General features: G+C 37.9%; 2 protein-coding genes across 2 annotated transcripts; one reads left to right on the top strand and one right to left on the bottom strand.

Annotated features, from left to right (window-relative positions):
- Positions 1 to 4,144: 4,144 nt before the first annotated feature.
- Positions 4,145 to 5,092, bottom strand: LOC139702294 (olfactory receptor 1). Its single transcript, XM_071603079.1, has one exon. The coding sequence runs from the start codon at positions 5,090 to 5,092 to the stop codon at positions 4,145 to 4,147; it is 948 nt and encodes a 315-aa protein (XP_071459180.1).
- Positions 5,093 to 8,912: 3,820 nt separating this feature from the next.
- Positions 8,913 to 12,394, top strand: LOC114083641 (olfactory receptor 1468-like). The gene is made up of 2 exons (XM_071602911.1): positions 8,913 to 8,923; positions 11,437 to 12,394. Exons 1-2 carry the CDS (start codon positions 8,913 to 8,915, stop codon positions 12,392 to 12,394), a joined length of 969 nt encoding a protein of 322 aa, XP_071459012.1.
- The last annotated feature ends 10,310 nt before the right edge of the window (positions 12,395 to 22,704 follow it).

Raw genomic sequence — 22,704 nt, 5'->3', positions numbered from 1 at the left:
GAGATAGGGATGTAGTGATTTCCCTATTCTCTCCTTGAGAAGATAAAAGGACATGCTGGTTTTCTTGTCTCCCACCCCCCACCTTCGGAGAGATAGGGAAACTGCCTGTCTTTGTTTCCAAGAAACAAGACTTGCCTTCCACAAGATCAGAGGATGCTCACTATGTCAGTCAAAACTAACCCCCCCCCCCCTTAGCCCGGGCCATGATTCTAGCCTATAAGAGATAACATTCAAGGGGGAGTCGCTGCTGCTTTCCCTGCTTGCTGCTGCTGTCCCTCTCTCTGTGCAGAGCAGCCTTGTCAGGCTCCTGACAATAAACCCACTTTTTATCCCAGATGAGTGTGTGATTAGTCCTGTGCCACTTTTTTTTTTCAGTAATAATGTTCTTAATTTGGCTCATGGCTTACTATTTCCTCCAGTTCTTACTCCTTAACATTTGGGGGGACACCAATGAGGCTCTGTGTGCCTGCCATTTTCTCCCCATCCTTTTCAAGAGAAACAGATGCTAACCAGTGCATATTTTACCCTGTGGCTTTGAACTAGTAGAAGATTCCAGCAAATTGATGAACATTTTTCAAAGTTTCAGGGTAATTTGGGGTCATCTTGAATTCTTACAACTTAGTTATTGATTTCAGTAGTGATCAGGTGATGAGAAATGAATTAATTTCCAATCAATGTCATGTACATAAATGTCAAGTATTTTTGGGATACTTTAAAATTACATTCAAAGATAACTTTATATTTTTTCTACTTTATAATTATCTTTACTTTTAATGCTAGAAAAAAAATACATCCTGAAATAATGTACTATTTATTAATTTTTAATTAAACAAATGCTTTCATTATGGTTATTTGCAAGTTGAAAATATAATTAATATAATTAAGTTAAGCTCTTAGTTTGCATGGTCATATGTATGAAATTTAAAAAATGTAGCTTCTGAGTTTTGCATAAATTTAAATATTTTCTTGTATAAATTATTTTTAAAGATTGTAGTTTATATTTAGTGCTTTAGCCATCTAAAATGCACTTTCATTATGAGAGTAAAGAATTCATTTAGTATTTTACCATTTCAATTATTCCAGTACCATTTTTAGGTACTGCATTCTTCACTACATTTAATTTAAATACCATATTTATCATAAAACAATCCCCCCCCCCATAGGACTGTTTCTTCAGATACTTCCTCATTTCTTGTAACTTTTTTTCAATTCCTATACAAGTGTATACTTGTATAGGAGGTTTTTTAAAGATATATATTGATATTGCTAGGCATGGAACCAACTTACATTTCCAGGTTTTCAAATAGTTCTTAAAAATTTTACTTATTTTCTCTTTCATGTAAATTTAAGTTTAAGCTTTTTCATTTACATAAAAATAATTCCAGTTGGCATTTGGCATGAATTTCATCAAGTGTCCTTGCTGAAGTTGTTCAAAACTCATCAAATTGTAGATAGTTTTGATCATGCTGATTATGAAACCCAGGGTCTCATGTAGGCTAGGCAAGTGTAAATTGTAGAATTTTGAATTAATTGGTTTTATTATATCAAAATTCATCTGCAAAAGCTGTTTAAAATGACTATTCTTCTAATCAAATTGTGAAATATGATATATCAAGAACTATGTAATGTTTTGAACAGCCAACAATAAAAAATTAAAAAAAAAAGAATAAAAATTAAGTTGTTCACAATGTTAAAAAAAATTAAAAAAAAATAAAATGACTATTCTTCTGATGAGAAATTCTTAGACACGGATACCTTAATACTATTGATTCATGAAGAAATAAAAACCAGAACTTACCAATAACAAGTAGCAAATTAGAATCAATAATTAAAAGCCTCTCATCAAAGAAAAACCTAGAATATAAATGACTTAACTGTTGGGTTCTACAAAATAGTTGAGAATAATTAATTCCAATTTTCCTTATGTTATTCAAAAAAATTTTCAAAAGTAATTCTTCCAAACACATCCTATGAGACCAGCATTAACCTGATGCCAAAATCAGTAAGGAAAGAAAATTTCATGCTAATATTTTTAATGAACATATATGCAAAAACTTCTCAGTAGAATAATACTTTGCTGAATCCAAAACCACATTATAAAGATTTTCATCATGATAAAGTGGGATTAATCCCTGAGATGCAAGAATGGTTCAAAATACAAATCAATAAACATGATACATGTCATCAATAGAATGAAAGACACAACCCATAATTATCTCAATAGATATGGAAAATGTATTTGATAAAATTTAACACCTCCAAAAAACCCTCAAGAAATCTTTCATAGAGGGAATGTACCTCAATATAATAAAGGTCACTTACAATAAGCCAACAGCTAAAATTATACTAAAATGGGTACAGCTGAAAGCTTTTGCTCTAAGCTCTGGAAGAAAAGGATGTTCACTTTTACAAATTTTATCCAACTTAGTGTTGGAAATTCTGTCCAGAGTAACAGGCAAGAGAAAGAAATAAAGGGCATCCAAAATACAAGAGAAGTCAAATTGTTTGTTTGAATGACATGATCTTACATCTTGAAACCCTCCAAATTCCATAAAACATTAAAATTAACAAATGAGTTTAGCAATTTTTCACGTACAAAATAAGCATACAATTTTATACCAAAAGTGAATTATATGAATTGGAAATCAAGAAAACAATCCAAATTACAGTAGCTAAAACGTTAACTAAAATACCTATAAATTTAACCAAAGAGGAAAAAAGATCTCTACTATAAAAATTATAAAATATTGTTGAAAGAAACTGAAGAGGACACACACACATGAAAGAAAGAAAGAAAAAAGCATCCCATATTCATGGATTGAAAAATCAATATTTTAAGTGGTCCATACAGTTTGTGATTAAAATACATACATTTAAAAAATATTTTAAAATAGAAGTCCATAATACCCAAAGTGATATATGGGTTCAGTTCAGTCCCAATTAAAATGTCAATACATTCCATCAATGCAATTTCTACAAAAATACCCATGACATTCTTCACATAACTAGATAAAACAATTCTAGATTGTTTAGAATAAAAGGAATAGCTAGGAAGTGAAAGAATTGCTGGGAGCTTTTGAGAAAATTCTGGCATTCAGATAGTTGTGGGGTCAGCAGATATATGAACGGAGGAAAGAAATGGGTTTGAATGCCATCACCTACAGAGTACAACTAAGGAAACAAATAAATGAAGAATGGAATCAACCCATGCTATAGAGAGCTGAGTTAAAAAAAAAGAAGAAGAATGGCTACTCCCCTCTTTTGGAAGTGGGAGAAATCAAAAGAAACCTTAGAATCATTCTCTGATCTTGCACAGGCTGAACAACTGATTTTCTGGATGACATGGAAAGTCAATGAACTTCCTATTTTGCAATCCCAAACAATGAGTATCTTTTCTACTTCCTTTGAACTGTCATGAGTGTATAATAAAAACATACATGTCAGGAAATTTTGTGAAGTCAAAATACCAAGCAAAAAGGCATCCTTTAAAACTGAACCAATCTCAAACTTCCTTGCCCAGTCCTGGAGAAATTATTTATAGGGTTCCTGCCTTATGTAATTACAGGTAAAGACAGAATTATGCAATTATCAGCATTACAAAAAGGGTTAGAAAATGTATTTAGGGTCAGGGAAGGGCAGAAAAATTAGCATAGACATGAAAATAAATCAGGGATGTAGGAAAGTTAAGTGATAGAATGATGTCAAAATTTGTGCAGAAAAATTATGAAGGAGATATTAGAAGGAGCCTGGGATTTTGAGGTATTTAAATGTTATTGGGCAACAACCTAAGATTATGAAGCACTATTTAAAAATTATGCCATATTCAAAGCATGTTTGAGACAAGATAAAAAAATACAGGAGTATCTTAATAATGTAAAGAATGGAGTCCTCATAAAACAGTAGCCCTTACCCTGTGCTTTCCCAGGATCACCAAGAAAAGACAAACAGGAAGGCATAGCCAGGTTAACAAGACCTCCTTCCAACTAATCAGCTAAACTTCCTCTCTTTTACTTGTTGAACAATTAAGTGATATGCTACTTCATCAGAAGTTACCATGATGTGGGAAACAATCTAGAATAATATTCCAATATTAATATCAACAAATTTACTGGATAAAATGATGTAAAAGCCCCAGTTATTTCTATCATACACAGAAGGGAATTTTCTTCTGACAAAAGACTCTTCCTAGGGCTCCCTTCATGTCTCTGTTCCTCAGGCTGTAGATGAAGGGGTTCAGCATGGGAGTGACCACCGTGTACAGCAGAGACATGACAGTATCTTTCACAGTAGAATTACTAGCTGATGGACATAAGTATAGAATTATGACTGGCCCATAGAACAGCGACACCACAGAGAGGTGGGAGCCACAGGTGGAGAAGGCCTTACGGATACCTCGAGCAGAAGGGACCTTGAAAATGGAGGACACTATCTTTGCATAGGACACCAGAATGAGTAGGAATGGGAAGACAAGAAAGAGTCCTACCACAATAAATATCACCAACTCATTGACATGGGTGTCAGAGCAGGCCAGCTTCAGCATAGCAGACATGTCACAGAAAAAGTGCGGGATTACATTGTCCACACAAAAAGAGACTTTTGCCATGAGCAGGGTGTGCAACAGGGCATGGAATGTGGTCAGCACCCAGGACAGCACCACCAGGGAGAGACAGAGCTTGGGGCTCATGATGGTGGTGTAGTGCAGGGGGAAGCAGATGGCCACATAGCGGTCATAGGCCATGGCCACAAGGATGAAGTTCCCAAGGTCTCCAAAAAACAGGAAGAAGTATATTTGTGTCAGGCAGCCTGCATAGGGGATGGAGGGGACTTCACTCTGCATGTTCTGTAGCAATTTGGGCATGGTGACAGAGGAAAAGCAGAGGTCAGAGAAGGACAAGTTGCTGAGAAACAAATACATGGGAGTGTGCAGATGGGAGTCCAGGTGGATGAGGGTGATGATGATGAGGTTCCCCAGGACGGTGGTAAGATACATGGCCAGGAACAGGGCATAGAAGAGGTTCTGGTGCTCTGGCTGGATGGGCAGGCCCAGGAGGAGGAACTCTGAGATGAGAGTTTGGTTTTTTCCCATTATCATCTGTCTCTAATACCTTTAAGAGAAATAATAAGGCCCTTTAAAAACCCAAGTGAAAATGATCATGTTTTTCTCATACACAGTGTTTACATGTTCTACAATAGTTGATCCCACCACCATCACAATAAGTATAACCTTCAAGTGTCTTTAATCTCTATGATCATTTATTACTTTTCTCATCTTCTTTTCAACATGTTTCAGTAGCCCATTCTTTCCTAAATACTTATCTGTTTGCTTCTGTCACAAAAGGAGTGTTGGATTTTCTCTTCCCTGCCTGACTGGTCATTCTTAGCAACTGTAATTGGTCTCTCTCTCTCTCTCTCTCTTTCTCTCTCTCTCTCTCTCTCTCTCTCTCTCTCTCTCTTTCTCTCTCTCTCTCTCTCACACACACACACACATCACATGCCACTTTCTTTTGAGTAACCTTGGATAAAGCTCAGTATTTTGGGGCATGATGGCATGTCTCTGTAATTCATCAGCTTGGGAGGTGAGGCAGGAGGATCACAAGTTCAAAGCCAGCCTCTGCAACTTGGCAAGGCACTAAGCAACCCAGTGAGACCCTGTCTCTACTAAAACATAAAAAATGGGCTGGAGATGTGGTTCAGTGGTTGAGCTCCTCTGGGTTCAATCCCCAGTACCAAACAAACAAACAAAAACCCAATCTGTCTCGAAGTCATCAAAAATGCAGAGGAGGAACATTAAAAGATCTGGGAAACTCATTCACTAAATGATATAAATGAGTCCTACTGCTGGGAAGTCCACTGCTGATGGTGTTTAACAGAACTGCATTAACAGTTTGTACCTTTGGACTTTGGACACCATGTGTTGGCATCATAGTGGGAAGAAACATGAGGAGAAAATCATGTACCTGGTTTCTCAGCCTTTTGCTTACCTTTTGAGTTTGTGGGACTATCTTTGTGTCTAGAAGCTGTGCAGGGATCACAAAACCAGAGATAGCAGCTGCAGACGTTTTCATAGATGATCCACTGAGCTTCCTCTTCTTCGGCCATTAAATCCAATATCCTCACTCCGGCATGCAGACAAGAATCATGTAGGGCAGTGTTTCTAAACTCAACACACATGCAAATTACCTGCCATTAAGATATTCGTTCTGGTGCTATAGCTCAGACCCTACAGTTTAAATGAACACCCAAGTAGTGGTGTCAATACTGTGATCACTGGACTGTACTTGAGTAGCAAATACACACATTGCCGTTTAACTCAGATTACTGAGCACCTTGAGATAACTTAATTGGAATCTCTGTGAAGTGGCTTGTGCAAAGCTTTTTAAAGCTCCTTAGGTGAATGTAAAATAAAGAAAGGTTAAGAACTGTTACTGCACTGAACCCTGTCTTACAGGCCTGGTATGTCAAAAAGCTGTGATCTTTGAGGATTCACTGCACAGTAAATAACATTAATGAGCAGTGTTATTAATAAAAAGTGTTATAAGTGTTGAACTTTGGTCAAAATATTTCAATACTGTGGCAAAGTCTTGGAAGGCAGCTCGATGGAAAAGAGGGAAGTTGTCACACCTGAAAACTTACCTGGCAGAACATCATGTAACCTGGCATATTGACAACTTACCCAGGGTGTCTGAGGGTGACTCTGGGCCCTGATCTAAGATCTTGCTCTCCTTTATTCATTACAAGCATATGAAGTAACGTCCTCTGTAGGCATCACATGTCTGCCATCCCTTCTCATGTCTCACCTTCTAGCCATCCACGGGCCTGAGAGGCTCTACATCCCAGGGGAGTCCAGATTCAGGCCTAACTCATTAGGCACAAAGTAATTATTCAGGACCTCTTCAAGACAAATTATCAGAGTCCTGTATGGTGATTGATGAAAGCCACTGATCACACCCTACTGTACTCTGGGGAAAGGTGGGGATGGAGAGCCCAGGGATGTATGATGAATCATTGCCCATTTAGGCAATGGACAGGAATCCTGTGCTGTTGGAGGCTATATTGGGGACTTGAAGAAAAATAGTTGGATAATCCATAAAAATAAATCAAATACTAGATTGTGAATGATTTGAAATATCTTGGGAGTACAGCAGTTTATACAAGTGGCATCAGATTGCCCTTTTTTTGCATTGCTGTGCAATAAGTAAACCTCACATAATGAAATTTACTTGGTAAGGTTCAAGTGAACCTTCAGGTGAGCATTATACTATGTAGCAAATGCTACATAACAAAGTCTAGGTCATTCACCTCACTTTATCTTACCCTGTAGGCACTTTATCATGATACAATGTGACAGGTAGAAGAAGAAGAAATATAGTACAATAAGATTTTAGGGAGAGGGACTGGGGTTGTGTCTCATTGGTAGAGTGCTTGCGTAGCACATGTGAGGCACTGGGTTCGATCCTCAGAACCACATAAAAAATAATAAAGAAGTAAAATAAAGTTATTGTGTCAATATCCAACTAAAAGTAAAAAAAATATTTTAGGGAGAGAGGGACAGAGAGAGAAAGATTTTATATATATATATATATATATATATATATATATATATAGAGAGAGAGAGAGAGAGAGAGAGAGAGAGAGAGAGAGAGAGAATCACTAAGATAAAGTTTTGATACAGTATATTGTTTTAATTGTTCTAAATTATGATTAGATATTGTTGTTAATCTTTTCCTGTGCTAATTTACCATGTTTTAATGTTGGCTGTCTGTCAAGGGCTCATACATAAAGGCCTAGACTCAGTATTGCAGTATAGGAGTTGCTGTGGTTAAGTGGCAGGAACTTGTAGAAAGTCCTCAGGTCATTGTGGATGATTTGAAATGCATCATGGAATCTCCATTCTAGTTTGAGATCCTATTCTTCCTCTGCATGTGCTCTTCCATCCCTATCCCATGAGGTGATCATGCAAAGGTTGTCCTGACCAAGGCTGCACTAGGCCATTTGCCATTCTAACTCCTCAAACTGTGAGCTAAATGAACCTGTTTATAAGTTGACTGTGTTAGATATTTCATTGTACTGGTGGAAAGCTGGTACAGTAGTCTCTTTAATATTTGGTGCTGGAAAAATTGGATTTCCATATTAAAAATTTTAATTTTAATCCACACCTCACATTCTGTACAACAGTTCACAGAAAATGGATGGTAGATTTTAATGTTTATATGAATGTTGTGGAGATTCCCAATGACATCCTGCTCTGTGGAGCCAGAGATGTCTCAAAGCAAAAGCCAAGGTGAGATGGAGCAGGATAGATGTACAATGCTTTCACGTGGTAGCCACTGAAGTCAGGTTGAGATCACTGCAACATTGATTGGAATAAGTGGCTGAGAGAATAGTGCATTAGAAGTGTGTAGTTCTGAAGGGACATGCTGTTCTGCCAAGGGACATAACCATCCTTTAGACTATCATTTGGCCATTTTCTGTTTCAGGTGTGAGCTAATGTGCAAACAGAGGGTTGCTATTGTGCGTGGGGTAGTTGATATTGATCACCAAGGGGAAACTTTGTTACTCTACACAACTGGAATAGAGAAGGTGGCATCTAAAATATTGAAGAATTGTTTGGGTACCACTTTATAATTCAAAGTCCATGACAAATGTTAATGAAAAGTATAAATCCCAATAAAGGAACACCAATAAAGATTCAGGTCCCTACAATGGAAAGTTGCAATGTGTTACTATGTAAAGATCCTACAGCAGATGATGGCTAAAAACGAGTGGATGATGGGAAAGTGAATTATATATGCCAAACCTGGCTTCACATTCAAATACAGGGCCAGAATAATCTTGCCAGTGGGAAGTGACATGACATAGATGGAGGAAGGGACGATGGTCATGCTGGGGGCTTCTTAAAGATTTTCATACAAATGAGCCAAATGTGATGCAAAAGTCCATTTTTCAAATCTGCATGAGGAAGGATTGAACATGTTCAGGTAAGTTTATTTTTTCTTATTCTTGTGATTTCTTTATATCTGCATGTGCTTTAATCATAGAAGTCTGATCCTTGTTAAATGCATTTCTTTCTGTCTTAGGGACTGTGGGCAGAAAGATGGGAGAAATAACAGGTTCCTTGCAATGTTTCTGACACATGAGTTTCATGGCAGTACTCTACTCAAAGACCACTGTATGGTGTATGGATCCCTGTTATTCACAGGATAAAGCCTAAACTCTTAAACTCCTAAGATAGGTTGGGACATTCACAATGTGGTCCCTGATTACTTCATGGCTTCTGCAGCCTTCCACCTTCACCTTCTGAAATGTAGGCTGCAGCCACCACACAGGTCTCCTGCCCCTTCCCCACAAGGCAATGAGAAAACATCTGTCCTGAGCTGCTCAGCATCTTCACCTTCCCCCAAAGGATGGTCTGGTGTGAACAGAGGCTGTCAGGAGTCACCACTACAGGACTCTGGGAGAATTAGTCTCTGAGAGGTCCTGGCTAATTATTTTGTCTGTAATGAGTTCCTCCAGCATTGGTACTCCTCTGGGATACAGAGCTCCTCAGACTTTTGTGTGTAGAAGGGGAAGAATGAGAAGGGATGGTGCAGTTAGGTGAAGACTATGGAGACTGTTACTTCCTGTGTCTTTAATGAATAAAGGGGAAAAGGATCCTGAGTTGGGCCCTGGAGTCACTCTCAGCCACCTGGATGAGTTGGTAACAGAGTGAATGAACTCTTGTCTGTCTTTCAAATGTGATTGTCTTGAACTCCCAGGTTGTGTGGTGTTCTGCAGAATAATTTTTCAGGTCTGTTAAGTTTCCATCTTTCTGCCTCCCAAGACTTTTTCACATGGTTTTAATACTTTAACTAATGTTTAACATTTTTATGTTTTATTAATAATAGTGTTTATTGCTATAACTTATTGTGCAATAATATCGACAATTCTATCAGTTTGAAATAATAATAGCTCTTTAAGTTTGGGTAGAAAGTTATAATTTTTAATTCTCCTTCTTCCTCTTCTTCTCCTCCTCCTCCTCCTCCTCCTCTTTCTTCTTTGCGTTTTTCTTCAGAGATTTAAAAAGCTTTTCACAAACCTCTCTTAGAGATTATTATTCAACTTTATCTGAAGTTGACAGTAATATGTATTTTGATGGCAGTGTATGTACTTGTTACTTATATGCAGTTTATTGACCACAGTATTGCCATTACCTGGATGTTCATTTAATATGAAGAAGTTGAGCAATAGAACCAGAATGAATTTTTTTAAACAAATCCCCAGGTATTTGCATATATATTAAGATTTATAAACACTGCCATATGTGTTTCTTATGTCAGTGCAGGATGTGAATTATGGATTTTACCACAGGAGAAGATCAGAGTTGATTGGGTCAGCAGTGACAATAGCAGGTGATGTCTCCAGTTTGTGATCCCAGCATATACTCCTGACTCAAGAGATCATCCTACTCACTTAGAAGGGACTCAGCATTCTGAGAAACCAGGTGCACAATTTTCCCTATGAGGGACAAGACTTGAGAAACTGCTTCAATAGTCCAGGTGAGATGAGATGCCATTGTAGATGAGGAACTTGGCCTTGTGATAAGAAGTGGATGAAGTAGCAGGAGAACAAAGTGTAATATACATGACATGGTATGTTGGAGTTGATGGTAAGAGAAAAGAATGAATGAAACAATTCACGACTTCTGATCTGATACTGCATTCCTTTTTTAAAATATGAAAGTAGAGGAGGAAGAGAGAGGCACAGAGGAAGTGCAATCTGATGATTTTCATTAGGGACCTGTTGAGCTTAAGGAACCTATGATTCATTGAATGGAAGACAATTGTTATGGGATATAGAAATTTATAGGTTAGGGACGTCTATACCTGAGTTTTATTTACTGATTATTATTTTTATTTAATTGATTATTTTTTTGAGGTGCTGGGGATTGCATTAGGGCCCCGTGCATGTTGGATGAGCATTTCACCGCTGTGCTATATCCCCAGCTTTCACATCTGAGTTTTAAATACTGATATAAGCCATTGGAGCATGTCAGGTTTATTAGGAGAGTTCCATAGAGAGTTATGATAAGATAGTGTTTAGCAAAATCCATGAGGAATATCAATATACAAGTTACTGATAGAACAGGAGCCGATTATGGTTCCCTAGGATTACCAGCCAGGCATGTATGTAAAAAAGTATTGCATTTTGTCTCAGAAACAAATAGGTAAGGGTTTAGGAAAGGATGGAATATTCAAACATGTTACAAAGAAGTTAAGAAAAAGGCATTAATGATTATAAAGATGATGGACAATTGGATTTTAAAGATAATAATTATTGTAATCAAGGTGGGATCAGTTATTGTAGAATGAGTACCAGATCACATATAAGAGAAAAATGTTCATTTATTTGAATTGTTAAGGGACCCAAGTCTTTCTTTTTTTAAAAAAGATACAGTAGACAGAGCATGACAGGAAGGAACCAAACTCCCGTCTCAGAATTCCTCCTCCTGGGCCTGCCCATCCAACCAGAGCACCAGAACCTGTTCTATGTCTTATTCCTGGCCATGTATCTTACCACCATCCTGGGGAACCTCCTCATCATCATCCTCATTCACCTGGACTCCCACCTCCACACACCCATGTATTTGTTTCTTGGAAATTTGTCCTTCTCTGACCTCTGCTTTTCCTCTGTGACCATTCCTAAACTGTTGCAGAACATGCAGAGTCAAGTTCCCTCCATCCCCTATGCAGTCTGCCTGACTCAGATGTACTTCTTCCTGTGCTTTGCAGACCTGGAGAGCTTCCTCCTTGTGGCCATGGCTTATGACCGCTATGTGGCCATCTGCTTCCCCCTGCACTACACCACCATCATGAGCCTCAAGCTCTGTCTCTCCCTGGTGGTGCTGTCCTGGGTGCTGACCATGCTCCATGCCCTGTTGCACACTCTGCTTGTGGTCAGATTGTCTTTCTGTTCGGACAATGTAATCCCACACTTTTTCTGTGAAATATCTGCTTTATTGAAGCTGGCCTGCTCCAACACTCATGTCAATGAACTGGTGATATTTATCATGGGAGGACTTGTTATTGTCACCCCATTTCTACTCATCCTTGGGTCCTATGTACAAATTTTCTCCTCCATCCTCAAGGTCCCTTCTGCTCGTGGTATCCACAAGGCCTTCTCCACCTGTGGCTCCCACCTCTCTGTGGTGTCACTGTTCTATGGGACAATTATTGGTCTCTATTTATGTCCATCAGCTAATAATTCTACTGTGAAAGACACTGTCATGGCTCTGATGTACACGGTGGTCACTCCCATGCTGAACCCCTTCATCTACAGCCTGAGGAACAGAGACATGAAGGGAGCCCTAAGAAGAGTCTTTTGTAAGAAGGCAATTCTATTCTCTGTATCATGGTAACTCTTGCAATAGGGTACACAGTTTTGTCCAGTATAAATATTGTGATGTATATTTGAATATTATTGTAGTTCTTTCTTCCCATCCCAAAGTTTTCTGTTCAAATAAAATATCACATCATTTTCCAATGTTAAAAATCTGAAGTGAAAACAAAAGAGCTGGGGTCTGGGGATGTGGCTCAAGCGGTAGCGCGCTCGCCTGGCATGCGTGCGGCCCAGGTTCAATCCTCAGCACCACATACAAACAAAGATGTTGTGTCCGCCGAAAACTGAAAAATAAATATTAAAAAATTCTCTCTCTCTATCTCTCTCTCTCTCTCTAAAAAAAAAAAAAAGAAAACAAAAGAGCTGAAGTGGAGATGGGTAGTTGATGTAAAGTCTGTTATCAGTAACCTGCTAGGAAGGTTTCCTGCTTGTTAATTCTAGCTGACCCTGGAAGCATAATTTAAATATTTTAATTGAAATTTCTATCTGTTAAATCAATAATTTACCATGTGTTCCTTTTTTAAAACCATAACTTTAAAAAAAAAATTAGTTGTTGATTAACACACAGTATCTTTATTTATTTCTATGTGGTGCTGAGGATCAAACCCAGTGCTTCACACATGCAAAGCAGGCACTTTACCATTGAGCTACAGCCCCAGCCCCAATAGTATAACTTTTTTTAAAGTGGTATACTGCTCTTCCAGGTCAATGCCAAGATCCAAACAACTCAGGCCAATGCTTGCTCTTCTAAATTGAACTTTTCATTCCTGACTAGAAAGTCTTTAATTATCTCTTCCTCAGAAAGTGTTCACATCATTCTAACCTTTATTACTTCTACCTTCTTTCCATGTCTGCATTATTCTTTTGTACCCAATCTGTACTTAAAATAAACTTTCCATTTACTGTGTTACAGCAGTTATTTTGTATTTGCTGGAAATGAAGTCCCCTTGAGGTGCTAAGTGCTGTTGAGTCTGTTTTTCAGTGGGGACAAGTGCATGGAGTACTGCATACATGGCATATGTTAAGGGCATCTGAGTGGCAGGTTTGTGCTAGTCATGTAAGCCGCAGGCTGCTTACCCCATAGGCACAGCCCTGGGCATTAGGCCATGTGTTGCAGTCCCTGTGCTTGCTCCATGGCCCACTCCTCGATTGGTCGCTGCAAGGGCAGTTAGCAGAATTGCATTGATGGCTGCCTGTAATCTGCTTAGCTACTGCCTCAGTATATACATGGTAACTGTGCAATAAAATCAGACCTGCTTCCTGCTTGGTCTCCAGAGGTCTTGATTAGTGACTCTGCAGCCACACTGTCCTCTACCCTGTTCTGTGGACCTCCTCGCTGGATGAGAGAGAGCCCACACACTTTTCAACCTCACTCTTCAAGGATCACCTTTCCCTCCTTGGTTTTACAAGTTATTAATAAACTTTGCATCAATGATCTTACTTAACTGCTGGGAGCCATTAGCCAAGTAGGTATGACAATTTCCTTGCCAGCGTACCCCATGTTGCTTAGTGGAAGGACTCGTGGAAATAGGACATTTTGCAGTGACATTGCATCTAAGGTGACCTTGCTCAAGGACCAGGGCGGATCCGGGTTTAGGGTGTTCCTGATTTAGGATAATCCAGGTTTAGGGCGTTCCTGGTTTAGGACTATCCGGGTTTAGGGTGGTTCCAGGTTTAAGGTTATTCCTGCTGGGAATAGGGCGTATCCTGCTGCCTGAGTTCCCCTTGAGTTCTCACGGGATTCAGACAGTATTTTTTGGGAGACAGAAGCCCAGTGGGTGTGGATTTGGGCAGAGAACGTGGATTTCCCCAGAACGTGATTGTAGACGGCTGGTGTGAGTTCGGGAATAAAGAGTTGCTGTTTGCATCTACAAGCTGTGTGGTGGCTCGTGATTTTGTGCCCAGCCAGACTGCGGCACTTAACTCTTGTGATGATTCCATGAAGGAAAGGGAATCTTAATATAGGTTAAAGATTGAAAAATGTGGAATTTGAACATGCCAATGCTCCACTATGTGTCAGTACTGAACCTGTTTAAGACTGCAAACTATTTGATTGTGGGGGTTCTTCTCACCTCTCCCCCACCTCAGAAATAGGATATGCAGCCTTATTTTCCAATGTGAGCTACATGTACATCGTCTGGATTGTTATCATTGGCTCATGAGTTTCCTTGTCCCCTGCAAGTGATGACAACCAACTGTATCATTTCAACTTCTATTAAACGGCACTGACCTCCACATCTCTGCAGCCCAGACCTTCTCCATATCAAAACATAATAGTTTTTAATCCTCATTTTTCAATGGACATTCTTTACTTGATGATTTCTGAGTCACACAAATTTGAGCTCCATTATCTACTCACATATATTCTTTATCCTACATTCTGTTTATCGATTCACATAACTTCTATGTAGTTACCCAGAAACAAAATAAAATATTGATACATACTATTACATAAATGTACCTTGAGCTGGAGAACAAAAGTGACCGAATTATATTATGCATACATAGCAATGAATCTCACTATTCTATATAATTTTGTGCACCTATAAAATAAATGAAAAAACATACATGTACCTTGAAAACAATATGTTAATTGAAATAAGGCAGCCATAAAGACCATATATTGTATAATTCTATTCCTAAGAAATATTAAGTCTAGGAAAATCATAAAGATAGAATGTTGTTGCAAATTGCTGAGTATTCGTACATATGGAGAAATAAAGAGTAGTTATTAATTGGGGTAATGATTAAGTTTTAAAATTGTGGTGAAGGATGCATCAATCTGGGAAAAAACACAAAAAATAACTATTTAAATGTACACTTTAAATCAGTGAATGAAATAGTATATATAGTATATGTTAAAAATTTGTGAATAATGTTTTTATAGTTAGAAAATTGGTATACAAGTTGCATATTAAATATTTTTGCATCAATGTTAAATTTCTGAGTCTAATCATGATATAGTAACATTGTATAAAATTACTCTTGTTTGAGGGAGATTCTGAAACCTGGACTAGTTAGTGGTAAGTGTCTTTGTGTCAAAAATTATCAGTAATTGATAAAAGGGTGAGAGATATGTGGAGAGAAATGAGAGAAAAAGGGAAGAACAAAAGAATGGATTGAGGCAAAGTGATAGACATGATATGAACAAATGAAAATGGCCTGAGGATTTCATAGAGTATTAGAAATAAAAACTAATTTGACATTGAGCTAGTAACCTTTGCTTTGAATGTCACAGGTTTAAGTTCAGTCATACACCTCACTTCTTCAGTGATAATATTTATAGAAACATAATATTTTAAATCCTGTTTTCACTTGAGTTAATAAAAGAATAATTATCATCTTAGTTTTATCAATTGAGGTGTAAAAATTTAAAACCTCCTGAAAAAAATTATTGGTCTAAATGGAGAAAAAAAAGGAACAAAAATAATATCCCAAGGTATAATAGTAGAAAATGCTCTTGAAATGAAGAAAGATAGAAAGATAGACTTTTAAATATAGTTTGAAATGATTGAACTGGAGGTTTGGAGGAATAATTCTGTAAGCATCAAGGAGGAGATGATATGTGAGAGGTGAAGGAAAGATGGAGTAGACAGTCTTCACAAAGATTATTCCACGGGTGGTTTGGAAAATTATATTTCAATGGCAAAGCATATCCACAAAATTTCTTATCTAGTGAATTTACCCTTTAGGTGTAAGCACATATACAAAAGAACTGTCTAAAATACATGAGAATATAATAAATATAGCATCCATGAACCATTTCTTCTTCAAATCTACCAAAAAGGTAATCAAAATAAAAATTCAAAACTAAAAAGTCATAATCCTAGAAGAATGATAGGACGAATTCTGTTTAACATAAGTAACAATGTAAGAAAAAAAGTATGTTATGGCAAGAAATGCAGAGAGCATTTATAACAAAGTTGAATTTTAAGGTTAATAGCAGTAAATAGCAAAATATCTTGTAGAAAAAAAAGTTGGTCTCATAGAAGTTGGGTAGCAGGAATATTTTCTAATGTTCTGCAACACAGTAGGATGACTACAACAATTAATCATAATTTCAAAATGGCTGATAGAGCAAATATTGAATGTTCCCAACACAAAGAAATGATAAATGCTTGAAGTAAAGGTTATGTCAATTATCATGATCTGTTCATTTTATGGTCAATGCACGTACTGAAACATCACACTGTCATGTATTCCATATGTATGCACAATGATCATGCAACAAATTAAAGATCATTTGTGGGCCAAGCCAAGTGAGAAAAGACAATGTACATATGAGAAATCATTGGAAAAAATAATGTGAATGCTGAGAACTTTGAGGTAGGAATAGTTAAGTAGAAGACACATAGATCAGTGGAATAAAATAGAGTCTCAATTTACTTTAGGAAAAGGTATCTGGCTACTTCTGTGGAGGAAGGGAAATTGAATTTGTCACTCCTTGCATATTACATGATCTTATATATAGAAGACCCCCCAAACTCCACCAAAACCCCCCTACTAGAACTAGTAGATAAATTTAGCAAGTTGCAGGATACAGAATCATCAAACAAACATTAGTAGCACTGTATGCAAATAGTGAATTATATAAATTAGAAATCAAGGAAACAATACCATTTATAATAGCTGAAAATGATTAAGTAAAAGACCTATGAATAAATATAACCCCAAATGTGAACTATTTCTATATAAAAATCATAAAACAACTTATGAAAATTGATAAAAGAAATGAAGATGACATACAAAAAGTGTGATGGTACACCCTGTTCATGCATTGGAATAATTGATATTGTTAAAATGTCCATCTTGCCCCAAGAGATCTATAGATTTAGTGCAATACCTATCAAAATATCAATGACATGGGGCTGGGGTTGTGGCTCAGTGGTAGAGCACTCACCTAGCATGTGTGAGGCCCTGGGTTTGATCCTCAGCACCACAGAAAAACAAATAAATAAAATTACGGTATTATGTTCAACTATAATTAAAAAATAAATATAAAAAAATCAATGATATTCTTCACATAACTAGAAAAAGTAGTTTCAGGTTTTATATGAGAACAAAAACCCGGAATAGTCAAAGCTATCCTGAGCAAAAAGAAAAAACAGGAGGTATTGCATGACCTGAAAGTTGTAATTAAAACAGCATGGTATTGGCATAGAAACACACATAAATCAACAATACAAAGAGAACCTGGAAGCAAACTCATGCATCTACAACCAACTAACTGATTTTTGATACAAGTCCTGAGAAAACATTGGAGGACCGACAGTGTTTTCAATAAATGGTGCAAGGAAAATTGAATATCCACCTAGATCTCTCTCTCTCTCTCTCTCTCCCCCCTATCTCTTTACACTCTATCTAGTAAAAACCAACTCAAAACACATTAATAACTTAAACATAAAAATGAAGCAACTAGAAACAACAGAGAGGAAATGCTTTAGAACATTGGAATGGGCAAGGAATTTTTGCACAAGATCCCCAAAGCACATGAAACAAAAGCAAATATAAACAAATGGGATTACTTCAAACCAAAAAATGTCTACACTGCAAATAAAAGAATAGAGAGTTAAGAAACAGGCAACACAATGGAAGAAAATATTTGCAAAGTATACTTCTGACAATACTTTTATATACAGAATATATAAGGAACTAAGAAACTTCAATAGCAAAAAACCCAAAAACCTGACTGAAAAGGGGGCAATAGAGCTAAACAGACATTTCTCAAAAGAAGACATACCAACATTTGAAAAAAATGCTGAACATCACTTATCACCAAGAAAATGCAAATCAAAAGCATAATTAGGCATCATCTTACTCCAGTAAAGATGGCTACTATCAAAGAGACTGAACATAACAAGGGCTGGGAGGCAAGGATGTGAAGTAAAGGGAATACTTCCTCACTGTGGAGGGGAATGTAAATTAGTATAGCTGATATGGAAAACAATGTTAAAGATCCTAAATAATTAAAACTAGAACCACCATATTCAGCAATCCTACTCCTGGGTATAGATCTAAGGAAATGAAGTCAGTATGACGAAAAGACATCTGAATTCCAATGTTCCTTGCAGTTCTATTCATAACAGCTAAGAGATGAAAACAATCTTAGTGTCCACCAGGTGATAAGTGGGTAAAGAAACTGTAGCATATATACATAATGGAATACAACTCAGACATGAAAATAATGAAATCCTTTCCTTTGTGACAACATGGATGGAACTGGAGACAATTATGTTAAGTGAAATCAGTTAGGGAAATACAGACAAGTCTCACTGTAATGTTGAATCTAAAGAAGTCAATCTCATAAAAATTGAGAGTAGAATGGTGGTTATCCAAGGCTGGAGAAAGTAGGGTGGGGCAGGGAAGAATGGAGAGACATTGATCGATGGCTACAAAGTTACAGTAAGGTAGGAACAAGAAGTTCAGTGTGCTATTTGGCTGATAGGTTACCATAATGTACTGTATATTTCAATAAGCTGGAAAAAAAATAAAGAAATGGCAAATGTTTGAGGACTTAGAAAACTTAATTAAAACATTGTACAATATTTACATTTGTTAAAATGTTGCATGCTGTCCTGTTAATATGTACAATTTTCATGATTTTTTTCTGTGACAGTTTAATATAAATGAAAATAAAAATGAAAAAAAATTTAAATGTTATAAGCTTTCTGAGGTTATTCTATGTGTCCTTTTATTGTGGTATTCTTTTGTATCTATCAGAAGATAGTTTTTTGCCTCCCTATAGTTCTTGTACCTAGTTTTCAGTGCAATTGAGTACAGGATTCATTTTTTGTTAGATTTTTCTGGTGTAAAATGGATTTAATTTAAATATTAATCCTTTGTCTTGTCACTAATACTTTTTTTTGTTGTAGTTTGACACTGAGATTTCAGAGTTTATTTATGATAAAAACCAGTGTTACCTTAACAACCACATGGAGATTAAAAAAACAATTGAGAACAGTACTCAAAGGAATATTGTATGTGTATTGCAAAATGTTGTGAACCGTAGTCTGCTTCTTTTATTTTTTGGCAGTTTAAATTAATAGAAATTTATTTTCTCTGTGTTCCGGAGAAAAGAAGTTCAAAGTGAGGTGTCGGCAGGGCCTTGGTCCCCATCAGACTGAGCAGACCCTCCCTTGCCTCTGTCCAGCTCTAGGGGTAGTCCTCAGGCCATGGGGTTTTTAGCTGGTAGCTCTATTTCTTTATTTTCTGCTTTCAGCATCACATGGTGCACTCTCTGTGTCTCTGTCTTCACATAGCTTTTTTTTTTTCCTCTCCTTAAATGGGCATTGCTTATATTAGACTAGAGTTCACCCCCATGGCTTCATTTTAACTTGAATACAAAATACAAAGTAAGGTCATATTCACAAGTGCTGTGGGTTGTGACTTCAACATACCTTTTTGGGTGACACAATTCAACCCATATAATAACAGATGTTTAGGTCTGATATGCTGTTGGGACAGGATATAATGGCACCTATTTCGACTAGTTAATTGGGACAGGAGTGGGGGCTAGGTGCCTGAGCAGGGGAGAGAGGGAAGCAGGATGGACTGGTCAGTGTGAGATCTGTCATATCCCCTGGTTCACTCAAAACAACAACAACAACAAAACAAACAAATAAACAAAAAACAAAGAGTCTGAGGATTGGAGAAGGGAAACAAGCTCTGCTTTCAGCCAACTCTGTGAGGCAGAGGACACGGAGAGGGACTACTCAGGGGTCAAGTGTTAAAGTGTGCAGGCAGGGAGAGAGAGAGAGAGAGAGAGGGAGACTTTCTTTGCCTTTTCAAGGAACACTGCAGCTTTGGCACAAGGAGGGTCTCAAGGACATATACTGACCATCTGAAGCACTTGCAGCCTCAAGATCAAGGGTGCTGGGAAATAGCAGAAATATTAATGGGGGCCATTGCCAATGGCAGAATAGGGCCCTTTCAAGATGGTTTCAGAGAAGATCAAGGGAAAAGTGCAAGTCCCAAATGTGGGGAGCCGCTCTGAATGACCCATGCCTTCCAGTCCCGAAGCGGGAGGCTCTGAGCAATCACTACAATTCCTGGTGACTTGGGCGTTGCCCAGCTCAGATAGTAAAGGTGAGTCTTCAGGTATAGGTGTCACCCTGGGGTTGTGTTTCACTTACCTGATCCTTGTAACCCTGCCCCTTTTGGCCTTTTTTGGATAGAACTTTCTAAAGAACAAGAGTACCCCAGAAAAGCCCACTTCCAAACGTGCTCTCTCTCTCTTGCCAGTCTCTCATGACTTTCTCTTGCTCTCCCCTTTGGGGAGCCCAAGGCTGAGAGTTGAGAAGCTATCCTGAAGCTTGTGTAAAGGTAATTTATGTCTGGGTTTTATTTGGTGTCCCTGCAAATTACAAGCGACCTGAAGTTCAGCTGCCCGCGCAGGTCGGGGGCGGCACCCAAAGCCCCCCAAATCATCATAATCTACTTTTGTGAATATACCCCCCACCACTTACACACAGAAGTGGTTTCTCAGGTAACCACATGGGAGGTTGATATTGTTAATCATTGTATGAGGAAAAGGAAAAGGAGAACACTTGTTTGGAACCTAGAGTTTGAGGTTGTGCATTGTGCTAGTTTTTTTTTTTTTTTTTTGTCTGTGACCCAAACAAGAAAAACTGTGACTTAATAAGAAAAACTTAGAGGAGGAAAAGTTTATTTTAGCTCACAGTTTCGCAGGTTCAGTCCTTGGTTGGCCAACTCCATTGTTCTGGGGCCCAGGGTGACAGTCCCTGGCCAGGTTAATAAAGCTCTCATTGATTTGAACTTGAACTTAAGAGTGTTTTCTGAACATAATAATCAAGTCTTGTCTGGTGAGTACCGTACTGTGTTATCATTGGTCTTAAGACAAAGGCAAAGTCACTTTCAAAGGACAAATTGTACTTCATTATTTGACCTGTATCTACCTCCACGGTCTCCTCTGTCCCCACCATGACCCTTGCATCCCACTCTCCAGCAATGCTGGACCTAAGGTTGCAAATTATTGTCTCTAGCATGTTAGACTCACTGTTCCCCCAGCCTATCACTTTCTCCCCTCTGCTTCCTCTTTGCTTGGCCCATCCTGATTTATCCTTCAGGGATGTTATATGGCACTTGCTAACACAAACCTTGCTCTTTTCCCCAGATCAGGTGAGTCCTGCTGCAGGTCCCACAGCCTCCTGCACTCATGTCACACCACTGGATGTCCTGATCACTGGTGGGTAGCTGACTTCCCACCAGATTGTAAATTCCATGCAGGAAACTCCATGCCTGCCTCATACCTGCAGCAGGGCAGCCCCTGGCATGGTGCCTGATGTGGCCAAGGCTTCTTCAGTATTTGTTGGCTGTTCTTCAGGCTAAGACAGATTCCTTCAACTTTAAAGGCAACAAAGTCCCGTTAAGTTAGGATTACTTTCCCGCTAAATCTTCCCAGAATTAGAATTCACTAGACTTACCCATTGAGCCCTAAATTTTGACATTCTAGTACCAAGGTCACGCATGTAATTTTGTATTTACAAAAAATATTAGGGTACATGGAATGTGCTATACTTTTCAGTGATACCAGTGACTCAAAACAAACATCCTTCTATTTTTATCCACATGATTCCATTGATGTGGGAAAATAAATATGATGAACATTTTGTAAGGTATGGGGAGGAAAGGTGCATTTTTTTAAGACTTTGCTTCAATTCTTCTTCAGATGTTCACACCATAAGTGATGGTTAACTGTTATGTGTCAAATTGGCTACGCCCTGATACCAAATAACAGTTCTAAATGTTGCTGCGAAGGTATTTTATGAGATGGACATCTTCACCCTAGGTACATGTATGACTGCACATATGGTGTGACGCTACATCATGTACAACCACAAAATGTAAAGTTGTGCTGCGATTGTGTACAATGAATCAAAATTTATTATTCTGTCATATATACCTAATTAAAATAAATTAATTAATTTAAAAATACATTTAAAAAATTTAAAAAGTATTAAAATTTAAATCATTAGACCTTGAGTAAAGTAGATTACCCTCTGTTTTAGGCAGCTTTTTTGCTGCTGTGACTAAAGGACCTGATTAACACAATTGTAGAGGAGGAAAAGTTTATTTAGGTGCTCAGTTTCGGAGGTTTCAGTCCATAGGAGGCCAGCTCCATTCCTCAAGGCTTGAAGTGAGGTTGAACATTATGGCATAAGAGTGTGGCAGAGGGAAGCAGCTCACATGGTGATCAGAAAGCAGAGAGAGAGAGGTCTTCACTTGCCAGATACAAATATATACCCAAAGCCACATCCCAATTCCCATCTCCTCCAGCCACACCCTACCATTTCCAGTTACCACTCAATT

The sequence above is a fragment of the Marmota flaviventris genome, chromosome 17 (genome assembly GCF_047511675.1).
Source record: "Marmota flaviventris isolate mMarFla1 chromosome 17, mMarFla1.hap1, whole genome shotgun sequence".
Lineage (NCBI taxonomy): Eukaryota > Metazoa > Chordata > Mammalia > Rodentia > Sciuridae > Marmota > Marmota flaviventris.
This window is presented reverse-complemented; position numbering and strand designations above follow the sequence as displayed.

Bases quoted from the DNA above. Each gene is read 5' to 3' on its own strand.
- LOC139702294 (XM_071603079.1), bottom strand. From the start codon at position 5,092: ATGATAATGGGAAAAAACCAAACTCTCATCTCAGAGTTCCTCCTCCTG.